Here is a 13,076-nt window from a genome sequence, read left to right on the forward strand (position 1 = left end):
GGGTAGGGGAGATGATTTGATTGGTAAATATTTTCCATACAAGCACAAAGACCTGAGTTTAAGCCCTAGCTCCTACATAAACAACCAGGTGTGGTAGTATACACTGGGCCCAGCGTAACCCATAGTCTGTCAGTGAGAGACTCTAAGACAACAAGGTAGATTGGCATCTAAGCAGAAACCATAGCCAAAGTGGTTCTGTGGCCTACACAAACACACACAACACAACACCAGCAGGAGATGACTCAGCAGTTACTGCACTTGCCATGCAATTAAGAGGACCAGAGTTTGGGTCCCCAGAATGCATAGTTGGTGTGGGAGCTCACATGCCATCCCTGCTTTGTAAGGTAGAGACAAAAGAATCCCCCAGAGCAAGCTGGCTCACAAGACTGCCTTATTAAGGAAGTCTTGGCTTGAGTAAGTGACTCTGCCTCAAAAGAGTAAGAGTAATCAAGGGAGATTCTCAATATCAACCTTTGGCCTCCACTTACACACACACACACACACACACACACACACACACACACACACACACACACACACACACATATGTGATATGCATACCACATATACACATGAAAATAAAAAAGATGATTCTTTGTTTCCATAGCCACCTAAAGTTAGTCTTCATAATTGTGCTTCTCTACCATATCTGTGTGTCATCCTTATGTACAAACCAAGTGGCCCTCGCCCTTGCAGTATTCTCAAAATATCTCAGTATATAAGGACTTATAGCCTCTTAGTGTAATTACTTCCTAGTTCTAAGTATGGAGATTTTACCCTTAAAAAACTGAAGATTAGGGCTGGGGAGTTGGCTTAGTGGTTGACCGTGTTTCTTGCTGTTGCAAAGGACCTGGGTTTGCTTCCCAGCATTCACAAGGGGGCTCACTACCTCCTTAGGCATCAAGAGTGAATGTGGTACACGTATGTACATGCAGGTAAAACACCCATAAAAGAGCGAAAATAAATCTAAAACAAATTAAGCTGGCTGTGGTGACAACACACCTTTTAATTCCAGTACTTGAGAGGCAGATGGATCTTGGAGAGTTCAAGGCCAGCCTGATCTACAGAGTGAGTTCCAGGACAGCAGGATGACACAGAGAAATTCTGTCTGAAAAATCCCCCCAAAAAGAAAAAAAAATACTTGTGTACAAAAAGGCTCAATCTCTTCTGATCCAGTCCTGTTGCTAGCAGAAAAGAACTGATTAAATTTCTATTTTTCTTTTTCTCATTCAGTCACTTAAACTAATTTTTAAAGCATCGGTTCTTCATATAATTGATAATTAAAGAAGTGACATTTTGGCCGGGCGGTGGTGGTGCATGCCTTTAATCCCAGCACTCGGGAGGCAGAGGCAGGCAGATCTCTGTGAGTTCGAGGCTGGGCTGGACTGATAGCCTACGAAACAATACAGAGAAACCCTGTCTCGTAAAATCCAAAAAAAAAAAAAAAAGTGACATTTTCCTCCCACCCCCACCCCATTTTCTTTCCCTGTTGTGTTTCATAATACCCTTTTAAAAATAGTTTATTTATATTTTATGCACATCAGTGTTTTTCCTGCAGGCATGTCTGTATGAGGGCATTGGGTCCCCTGGAACAGACTTAGAGACAGTTGTAAATTGCCATGTGGGTCCTGGGAAATTGAAACTGGCTCCTCTGGAAGAGAATCGGGTGCTCTTACCACTGAGCCATCTCTCCAGCCCTCACAATAGCCTTATAAGTCATGGAGATAAGTACTCCATTTAGGAACCACGTGAGCCAAGAACCGAGGACAGCGAGATACCAAGCTCAGTGGTGTGACTTGTGACACCCCCAAGGCAGCGGTACGCTCAGGCTGCTCAGTTGGGTGTTTACACTGTGTGCTGTCACTGGGTGTTCTCACATAAGACTTGGGCGTGAAAGCCACATATACTTGGGCTGTGTGCTTTTGAAGGCCTTTGAGGACTTCTAAAACTAAAGTGTGATTTTGGCTTCCACAGTGTGGTAACCCTTCCCAGGTCCTTAGGTCACCATGGCCTTCATCAGGACTGTGTGTGTGTGTGTGTGTGTGTGTGTGTGTGTGTGTGTGTGTGTGTGTCTTTGACCCCTGCCTCCAAGGCCGGTCAGCACTGGAGTCCTGGTGTATACATCCCTCTTCAGGCAGGATTCCTGGTTTTGACTTCTCACTTCCACTATTTCTTTCTTCTAGGGTACCACCTGTGGAAATAAAGGATAAAACTCTCAAGAAATGTCCAAAAAGGCCAGCTTTTGCTTCTCTCCTGAAGTAAGAATAGACCAAAAAACTGTAGCCATGATGTGTTTGTGGTCATTTTCACACTGTTTACCCTTTTCATTCAAATATTGGTCCTCGGTAGACACTGCATGTATAAGAAAGTGTGTAAGGAACTTGAGTAGCCTGCATTTGTGCATTGAGCCAGAGTGCTCTGAGTATAGTTTCAGGATCATTGTGGCTGCTGGAAATTGTAGTTTATTCTTCCATCTGCAAATATTTCTTTCCCTGTGCACTGCCACTTTTAGCTAACAAAAGCAGTGGCAAATCGGTTAGGCATGTTTAATTGTATAATGTGTTTTTTGAGACCCTTCCCCAAGGTTACATTGTTTGTTCAAGACTGCTAAATGAGCTTCTAAGACTGCAGTTAAAGGGACAGACATGTAGGCATGTGTTGGTCATTTGCACAGTACTCTCCAAGGATGTTCCATTGAGCAATGCCACTGTCTCAGATATGAGGAAGCTCTCTGCGCAGGAACCTGGGCTGTGTGGAGGACTCCTTCCCTCAGAATCAGGCTTCTGTGTAGATTGCAGTTTTGTCATCTGTGGCCTGTGGCTCCCCCCCTCTCCCCAGCAGGGGCTTAACTAGCAGACATTTGTAGGAAAAACAATTGCAGAATCGCATTGTGATAAAATACATTTTGATGATCATCATACTTACTAAGGTAAAATTAGTACTTATTGGGGCTTTTAATATGTCTGAGATATTATGCCAAATAATTATATCATTTGGCAAGTAAATGTAAGCAACGAATAGAAGTTTGACTAGAAACACATACTAGTTACTAGTCACCACTGCTGTGACCAGCTCTGACCAGCTCTGAAGGAGAAAGCCCTTTACTGGAGCTTCACTCTAGGGCTTGGTTTCTCCAAGAGAAGAGATTCTCCAAGAGAATGGGGATGATATTGAGTGCCCCCCCTCCCCAAGCCCGGAAGCATGAACTGGTGTCCTGGCACTTAGCCCTGCCCAGTGTAGGTCCTGGACTTGGGGATCAACATTGATTTAGAAATGACTTTTGCAGGGTGGCTGGCCCTTAAGGCTGCTGACACTACCAATGCCAAACTCGGACATACATTTGGTCAGGGAATGCTAGTCTCTCACCCGTTTCCTCTGCCCGATCAATGTCAGTTTGTAATACAGCTCTTAACGACCAGGATAAAATTGCAGGCATGTCACTCTCCACTCGATTGCTAATTCCATTTGTTGTGCAGCATTGGGAAATCCTGGCCTCACACTGGTTTCTACCTGTGCTTTTAAATATTAGTACAAAACTGAGGGAGGGAGAAAGATAGTGCCTGTGTGGGGCCTGCAGTGTAAAGTTTGGCCGGACCCCTCTATAACTTCCCGTCTTCCTGGTGTAAAGCTTGGCCGGACCCCTCTATAACTTCCTGTCTTCCTGGTGGGAGAAAGTATCTTATTATTATAGGGAGCTTTAAGACTGTTTCCCTCTCTTTAATAACACAAATAAGCACTGTTCCTACTTCGTAATGGTCCTTTAAAGATTGATTTGGAGTTAAAATTCATCCATGCACTTATTAAACAGGTGATGACTTATTACCATATTCTGTGCTGGGTACCACAATGGCTTTTGCTGTCCTTATCAGACATCCCAAGGAGCAGTGTGAGAGTCACAGCACACATTTTGAAGTCAGAGCATGTAGCAACAAGACAGAGTCCACAAGTTCTGTTCTTGAGTACAGCTTAGTTTAATGCCGTTAGGGCAGAGTTGAATTCTCTAGCTAAGTTTAGCTTTCAGTATATCTTTGTTTGTATAGTTGGTACAGTTTATGTGTATGGTACTTTTCAATTTTGGAATGGCTTAGCACCAATTACCTACATAATTTCCTGGCTATTACTTTGTCACTTAGAGTGTGGTTTTACTTACACTGTAACATATTTTTGGTTCCTGTACCTGAAAATTGCGTAGTTCTAACATTTAAGTATTGTCTTAAATTATTTTTAAAAAATTGTACAATGTAAGCCATCCACTACTTAAGTTTCAGTTGTGAGCGTAGATGTCTAAAAACACAGCAAACATTTGACAAGATTATGCTTTATTATTTCCTTCCAGGTTTCCTCAGTTTTACCCATTTCTGTGTGCAGCTGATTTTAAAAAGATTGCTTCCAAGTATGGTACCACTAATTTTATTTTGCCCTATGGGATAAAGGCATCAGGTCAGTCACATTGTTCTTATCCTGCCTGTTAATTTTAGTGCTGTTTGAGGAGAGCCACGATTAAGAGTAGATAAGACTTGGGGTCAGGATAAAAAAATTCCAAGTTTTAGACATAAAAACTTTCCTAGAGGCAGTGTGGAGTCAAAAGTGGCAGGGATTTCTGTTTTGTTGTCTTTTGTGGTAGTAGTAGTAGTACTGGAGAAAATGGTTTTGCCTTTGTTCTGTCACAGTGGGGCTTAGCCGGGCTCTCATGACTATATTCCGACTTAGAATTAGGATAACCTTAAAGGGTAACTTCTTCCCTGTCCCTTCATTTACCTTTGTGTGTGTTCATGTGTAGATGGATACAGCATGAGTAGACATGTTTGCATATACATGTAAACATGTGAAGGTCAAAGAATAACGTCAGGTGTTGTTCCTCAGACCCGCCCCCTTTTTGATTTAGGGTCTTTCACTGGCCTGGAATTCACCAAGTAAGCTAGAGTGACAAGTCTGTGAGCCCCAGGGGTCTGTATCTCCAGTCACAGCCTCCCCGTGCTATGACTGCAAGCACAGGCCACCACGTTGTGTATGTGGGTTTCGGGGACTGACCTCAGGTTGACATACTTGCAAACAAGCACTTTACTAACCTCATTTCCCTAACCCCATTTCTCCTCTTATTTAGTTCATCAGCACAGTCTAGAGCTTTAATATTTTAATCTTACCAATAGGCTTTTATTTTCATTAAATCGAGAGGGAATTATTCCATCTCTTAACAACACAACAATTTTCCCTCTGCTCACGGAAAGCTTTGGGGGTTATGTAGTTTAAAGACCCAGATTTTGGGGAGACCTTAAAAACCCAAGTGGTGCCAGTTATAATTTTGTGATATTTCTCTTTTTCAATGATCTGATTACAATTTTTATATATATGTCCATACATACATACATTATATATAATTTGCAGAAAGCTAGTATGTCGCTTAGTTGGTACAGTGCATACCATATATACACTCACACACATACACACACACGTATCAGAGATTTTGACTAATTGGTTTAAATTCACTGAGTTCTATTTTATGGTTCAGAATCATCTGATACTGATAATTTTTATTACTATATATGACTGGTTTTATATTGGTCATAACTCTTGGTAGATAACTTCAGATTACTTACTATTTTGAGTGTGCTTTTTAGTATTGTGAGCAAACTGTAGGTAAGTTGTCATTTTTCACTGATCCTCTCCAATATGGCCATAGTGCTTAGAAAGAGTTGGTAGTTGGGGAGCTGGGTGACTTGCTGACTCTTAAGAAGGTATGACTGACAGCCTTCTGTTCATAATGCTGTACTTGTTTTCCAGCGGAATATTTTCGAATGGCCCTATCAAAGCTGCAGAATTGTGCTCTCTTTGATGAGTTTGACAAGTGAGTCCATTTCCTTCTCTCTGACTTTCAGCTTTATTTAAAGTGACGCAAAGTGAGTATACACGGGGTGATTCTACTGAATGTGTGTGTCACTAAAACTCCAAAGTTCTGTTCTTATTCCCCTGGAAATAAACAAGCTGTAAAATTATGTAGAAGTTGCTACACTGGCAGGCTCAGTTTTTCAGAGTGTTTTGATGATGAGCAATAGGGGTTCCCACCCATGGTATTTTTGACCCATGTTCATCATCTCTAACTACTTTGTACTAAAGAATGAATTCTCTTGCACTGCTAACCAGTACAGAGCTTCCTTCCATGTCATTTCCCACACCTTCTGTCCAAGTCCCAAGGATTCCTGATAGCCTCTTCTTGTTTAAAATGTTGAATGTTGGACTTTGGAAGCAGTGCCGTTCCTTTTTGTTGAGAATTCCATTTGAAGGAAGCAGACAGCTTTCTTAGATATAGTTTTCTAGCTATACATTTAGTTTAGTGTGTAGAAAAATTTCCTGCCCAGATAATCCATAGAAACCGGCTTACTTTTTACAAAGGTGGGCTTGTTAAAAAAGTTTGAAGATACAATTTAGAATTTGGACCATGGGACGGTATAAGAATGAAAATGGACCAGGTGTTGGTGGCACACGCCTTTAATCCCAGCACTTGGGAGGTAGAGACAGGTGGATCTCTGTGAGTTCGGAGCCAGCCTGGTCTACCGAGCAAGTTCCAGAACAGGCTCCAAACGCTGTCTCGAAAAACAAAAAACAAACAAAAAAGAATGAAAATGGTCTGTGAAGTTCAAACCTATACTTACGAAAGAAAATGATAGATTTCCTTCTGTCTAAAAGCATAGTAGTACTACTTAAGGAGTGTAGGAGGTGTATTGGACAGAGAAATGAATGTCGAGAAAGAATTTATAGCACAGAGCTGGACCTTTTATTGAGATCTGTCAGGTCTGTAGGAGACTCAGATTATTAAATGTAGAATATGTATGGTGTGGTGTTAGTTTATTGCCATTGCTTGTAATTTGTAATTCAAAACTCTGCCACCTACTGACCAGTTTTAACTGTGGTTGCATATCAAGAATTTTTCTTTTAATTTTGCTTTTGGTATTTTAAGACAGGTTACTTACTCTGTACACAGGCTGACCTCAAATTCAGAGATGTGCTTGTCTCTGCCTCCTAAGCACTGGGATTAAAGGCGTGTATCACCACCAGCCAGTACATAATCAAGAGTTTTGCATGCACATGTACGCATGCGTGCACATGAGTACACACACGCACCTACCTCACATTTTACATAGTTTTCCTTTGTAGAGTTTTGATTTGTGTAGATGGTTGGCTTAAGTGCTTTAGGTCAGTTTTCTTTAATTTTGCAAAAGGTGAACATACAGCTAGACAGACACTTGTTCTAGCTGGGAAGTGGCAGAGCTAGGATAACAGCAGATGTAGCTGCAGCATCAGTGCCTGGATGTCTGTGAAGAGAGTAAGAACAGACCCTGTAAGGGTTTTCAACAGGGTTCTGAAAACAGTTCTTTAAGCGCAAACTGTTAAAATCGAGTGTTTGTGAGTAGAATTTGCAATCTTGTCTCCATTTAGTGTTACTACTAGATTGTTTGATTCCGCTGCTTTCGTAGAATATCTGGGGCAAAGAGAGGTCTTCAGCCTGTTCCTCTTTCTTACCGACTTGGTCTGGCTGTCCCCACTGCTTCCTTTTCATTGCTACAAATGCTCCCATTCCCATCAGGCTATGGCTAATTCACCCACTTGAACCTTTTCCCTTCATTTTATCCTCTCTCTCATTTCCAGAAAAGAATAGTACTTTTGTTGCTGTTTCAAGTATAAACACTTTTTAAGACTACATTAGTTTGGTTTGTAGAACTTTGTCAAGAGTGCCTGATGCTTTCTTTGGTAGAGTCCTCTGTGAAGGGGAAAATGTGAAGTTCCGGTTACATTTATAGGTTGGGTACATTTGTCTTTCTCTTAGTTTTTTTACATGCACGAGTCTGCAGAGTTTCCCTAGCAATTCTGTGGTCATCAGTGCCCAGGCCTCTTTGTGTTGGACACTACTGTTCCTCAGTACATGGCTATTTCCTTAGGGTCCAATATCCCATCATATCTTCATTCCTGCCAGAAGAGAGGAGGGATGGGAGAAGGGCATGCACCACTCCTTGAGGCTTGCCCTCTTCCTTATGGACCTCTCAAGAAGCCGTACACAGTTCTTCATTGTAGCTAGTGATGAGCTAGAGGCAGGGGTAGCAGCATGGGAGAGCTATATCTCTTGCCAGCTCCAAATTTAGCAGCCTCAGCTGGAGGCTTGCCGTCTGCCATGTAGTCATTACTTATTTCATGGGAATTGGTGAGTCTCACAAGCTGAAGCTTCTCAGGCTGGCTTTTCCTTCTCCCTCCCTCAGAACTGATCATTAAACAGGCACTGGCAACCATTGATGACATCCCGCGTGGTAAACTCACGCACTGGCCATGCCTGACTAGAAAGATGATGAGCGATGCTATCCTGTTGTTTCGGTCCTTGTGTGCCCATCTGGTAAAATGGCTGCCGAGCCTGACACCCTGAGTTCAACCTCCAGTACCCATAAAGTGAGAAGACAGAACTGAGTACCCTGTCCCATACTAAGTAGATAAAAAGTGTATGTCCTGTCTTAAGGGTGGAGATAGAAGTTTTCCCTGTCATCTCTTTGGTTCCCAAGTGTTTCTGTGCCATGGAGGAATTCTGAAGTCAACTGAGTTGAATAGCCCAGCCATGCTTCTCTGTGTTGCTCCTGTTTTTCTCTCTTCACCCAAGTCCAGAGAGCATCCTTTCCATGCCCAGAGAGCTTCGTCAAAGATGGACATTACAAGGAAACTGCAAGGAACACTTCAAACAAGGTCTAAGTTTATGACTTCCTTGCTCTAGCCTGGTCCTTGCCCCAGGGATATTGCAATCTCTCGTATGGAATTTCATCCCTCCTCAGCTAGGAGCCACAGAAGCCTTGGCATGCAGAACAGCAGCTCCCACTTAAAATGCACCAACTAGCTCTCCACCCCCACCCACCAGATGGAGAATGCTCTAGTCCTGCAGCCTAGGTGGTTACACAGTAACTACATGTAAATAGCTTACTAAGGGAAACACCTGTGTTAAGTCCGTTGGCAACTAATGGGTGATGGGTTGTAAAAGCTGTCTAGCTGCTCAGTGAAGTAGAACCCATTATGTCAGCTCGACAGAGCTGGGTTTGATTGGTTACCATGGAGAGGCAGAGCAGGGGCCTATGAGGAGAGTTGTAAAGAACAGAAGCTTGCTAGGGTCGCTATAGGCATGGCGAAGGTCTGCATCCCGTCCACACGCCAACATCCTGCTGAGTGAAGAGTTGTTTACCCCGATGCCTGTGGAGGGTCGAGGGAGCTGAGGGCAGAGGAAGTTGTGACCAACAGATAGGCCATTTGTGGGAGAAGCATTGGGCAACCACTACCTGTTTTCTCTCATCTCTGCACAGATGCTGAGAAAAGATACAAGAGCTGGGGCTCCCCAGGCTGGAGCAAAGAGCCCATGTCCAGAAACAAAACAAAATAATCTCACAACGTGGAAGGTCAGAAGACATAACTAGTTTCTGTACTTCACATAAACCGAGATGAGAGAGGTCAGATGACCAGGCCTAGCTCCTAGAGGCACTAAGGGCACATGAGTCCAGAAGCTGGCCTCAATCCCTAATTGCACGTTAATTTAGGTTTGGCTGCAAGGACTATAGATTGCTGACTGAACATGTCTTAACGCTCATGTGTGGTTTCAGATCTGCAGGTTTGTGATTCATGTAGGGTACCAGCCTATGGCTTCACTGAGTATAAAGTGCATAACCCCAGGGGTTGCCAATTTACACCCAAGTTGTCTGAAGGAGGCTTCCTGAATTTAGACCATGTACAGTCTCAGCATCTTTATGGTGTGTCTCTGGTTGTGTTTAATAGTGGCTCAATGGTGTTAGGGATCCAAGGTGGACTCTCTGTGGTTCTTTTGTCTTTCATGACACCCTATGTCACCCACTGTCAGTGTCTAAGCTAAAAGGAAGGGGCAAATCAAAAATAATGTTTTACTTTGTGCCATTCACTTTCCAGTGGCAGAATCTTTTCTGAAACCATCTGACAGATTACCCTACTATCTGAGTCACGTGGCTGCCACTAGACCAATCAGTGTCAGGGATAATGAGCTCTCCATTGTAGGCTTATATAAACAGGCTTCTGGGTTACTGAGAGCATGGCCAGTAGCATCTGCCATAGATTCTTACACTGAAGACAGAGTGACATGTTTTAACGTATTGCATGTTGCCAAGGTAAAAAGAGAACATCTGAAAGGACAGTAATGAACACACATCGCAGGTCGTTTGTAATAGTAACTACAGTTTGCATTCTGTATATTGTGTGAGGTAACGACTCTTCCAGGGGTAGTGGCCCTGCACAGTAGAGACTCTTGGTTTTGCCTGATCTGAGGAGAAACATGCCTTTCCCCTGGGGGGGGGAAGTAAATCTTCACCCTACTTCCTCAGCAGCTGTTCAGGTTTTTCCTTTACAAGTTCAGACAGTCTATAGATAAGACTTTTGGGGGGAGGAGGGTTTTACATTTCCTTACTTTTTTTTTCCAGGGGAGAGTAAAAGAAACCTGCTTCTCCAGACACTTTAGGAAAATAACTTTCACACACGTAATGTGAGAACCAAACTGATTTTGAAAACACTTATAAATGAGTAAGTGGGTTAATTGGAATGACAGGCAAGAAAAATGACACCATTCAAATTCACTGCCGCTATTTGTATATGAAGACTGTGTTAAGTAAACATGATGAGCTAGGTGGTGGTGGTACACTCCTTCAGTCCCATCACCCCAGTGGCAAAGGCAGACAGATTTCTATGTTTTGGGGGTCATCCTGGTTAACAGAGGAAGTTCCAGGACAGCCAAGGCTACACAGAGAACCCCCCCCCAGGAGATCTGCTGAACCCTGTATCCTCCGTTCTCGTGGCTGACAGTGTTAGTAAGGTCTGTGGGAGGTCTAGGACTCCCACTTTGAAGGGGGATCAGTGAGATGGCATGTCTTTAATCCTTAGGTCATGATGCCACATACAACCTAGTCCCGTAAGGAGGTACACACACCCTAGGAATACGACAATTCAGCTTGTCTGGGCATTGAAGCATTAGGGCACTAGTCCAGTATGGAACTGAGCCAAGTGACCTCTTTCAGGAATCATCTTCAGAGCTGGAGCTGATGAGGCAGGAATCCTTTGTTGAAACCCTGGTGTAAGTCCCAGGGGACATGCTGGTAGCTTTCACTCCCAACAGCCCTTGCCCTTGTGGGGTTGGTGTAGTCAAGGCAGTAGTCTGGTATCAGATAGGGGCTCCAGGCCAGTATAAAAGCTGGAGTCCAGAGGTTACTCCCCGCCCTTAGGGGAAAGCAGTTCTTACCTGGACAGAAGATGGAAAGTGGCTCTCAGTCTTCAGTGGAGGGGAAGGGTTAGACTGTTAGGGATGCTCTAACCTCATCTCCATTCAAGCTGTTGCTTCTAACCTGTCTGTTCCGAGCCACCCCGGCTGGTGTCCATGCCTGCTCAGGACTTCCAGTGGGAGGTGGGGGTGGAGCCTGCTTCTGCTGGATCAGCCTGGGAAAGGACTGACTCTGAGTTTCTGGAGAGGGAATTGCTCCCTGTGGAGCCCAGTTACGGGACAGATCTCCCCAGGAGAACAGATATAATATTCTGAAAAGGGGGTTTGGCTCCAGCAGTGAGGAGCACAGAGCTTTGGTGAGCTGGGCTTCCTGCAGTTTGTATTGAGGTCACATTTGTTCATAAACACTTCTAGGGAGAGGTTCTTTCTTTCCCTTCCTTTTCTCCCTCCCTCCCTTCCTCCCTCCCCCCTCTCTTTCTCTTTCTTCCTTCCTTCCTTTCTTTCTTCTTTCTTTCCTTCCTTAATGTGTGAACTACTACTTTATTTTTTCAACACAATATTTTTATTGATTATTTGGAAATTTCACATAATGCACCCAGATTGCATTTACTTTCCAGACAGGTTAATTTCCTAAAATATACAAACCTAAGAAGACCCCTCTAGAACATATTGTGACATGTATCAGTCATGTGGTCATGTGGAAAATTTGGGCACATTTTTTATTGGACAATAAAATGCCCCCTGTTTTTCAGCCCCCAAATTCCTGATACCCACAAAACTGTTTCTTCCTGCTCTTATTTGGTGAAGTAGACACCAATGCCAGCATCCACATAATGGAACGGGAGAACCAATTCCCAGAAATTGTCCTCTGATCACCACAATTGTGCGCCCCCCACAAGACTGAGAGAGAATAAATGTAATTAAAATAGGCAAGGAATTTTATATTTTTAGAAGTGCTTTTGTAATACAAGTGTTAAAATGACATAATTCATTGAAATATGTAAGTCTCTAAAAAGGGTAAACTTGACTATAGATTGCATACATCATCACTTAACCCAGTATGGTTTTTAAAAAATGTTTCTCCACTCCTACATTCTCCAGGTTTAAATATTACACAGCATTTGTACAGTTTTGCTACACATGAAGGTTTTACACGCCTTAGAGTTTTGGGGTTGACTGCTCTGCTGCTTGCTTGAGGAACACGTTTGCCTTTAGGCTTCCCCTGTTATGAGAACTCTGCTTCTGCAGCCTCATCTCCTAGAGATCTGTCATGTCTTAGGACTAGTGGACGATGGTCAGAGCAACAAAACCCCAAGCCTGGGTCACATCAGCTGAGGGCCAATGCTGTGGCACCCCAAGGTTGGGCTCTGTCCTGGAAGTCGCCTTTGTGCTTTACTTCAAGCTTTCTCGGAAGCACAGCAAACATTGTGTTTGGGTGAAACACCAAGAAGCAGCTAGTGTTTGAGAAATTGAAGTGAAGCCAGGCAGGGTGGAGAAAGCTGCCTTCCCTCTACCACATTCCAAACCCGCCATTTCCACACATATGATGTAAGAGAAAGCCAGGGGGTAGATAAGGAATGGGGAACACTGATTTAAAATGCAGATAGTGATACAATTCCAGCTATGTTAGTAACAGCAAGCTAATGCTGACTGAACACCTTGATACTCTGAAAGTTTAGAACCAAATGCTAGTCCCACCTGTTTGGAGTTTGGACTTTGAATGATACATTTTTTTCTCCAAAATGTATTTCTTCATTTGTCTATCAGGAGCTATCAGGCTTCTCTCTCTAAAATGGTGATTTTAAGGAACACAGGAGAGAAT

General features: G+C 43.3%; 1 protein-coding gene across 2 annotated transcripts in view; it reads left to right on the forward strand.

Annotated features, from left to right (window-relative positions):
* St3gal6 (ST3 beta-galactoside alpha-2,3-sialyltransferase 6) overlaps nucleotides 1-13,076 on the forward strand; it is a 61,386-nt gene that overhangs the window by 31,263 nt on the left and 17,047 nt on the right. For both annotated transcript variants that reach the window (XM_040750621.1, XM_040750620.1), the window contains exons 6-8: nucleotides 2,184-2,258; nucleotides 4,337-4,440; nucleotides 5,782-5,845. In XM_040750621.1, the coding sequence (XP_040606555.1) occupies nucleotides 2,184-2,258; nucleotides 4,337-4,440; nucleotides 5,782-5,845 (243 nt within the window). The remainder of the gene's footprint in view (nucleotides 1-2,183; nucleotides 2,259-4,336; nucleotides 4,441-5,781; nucleotides 5,846-13,076) is intronic.

Source organism: Mesocricetus auratus, unplaced genomic scaffold (assembly GCF_017639785.1).
Source record: "Mesocricetus auratus isolate SY011 unplaced genomic scaffold, BCM_Maur_2.0 Super-Scaffold_100008, whole genome shotgun sequence".
Taxonomy (NCBI): domain Eukaryota; kingdom Metazoa; phylum Chordata; class Mammalia; order Rodentia; family Cricetidae; genus Mesocricetus; species Mesocricetus auratus.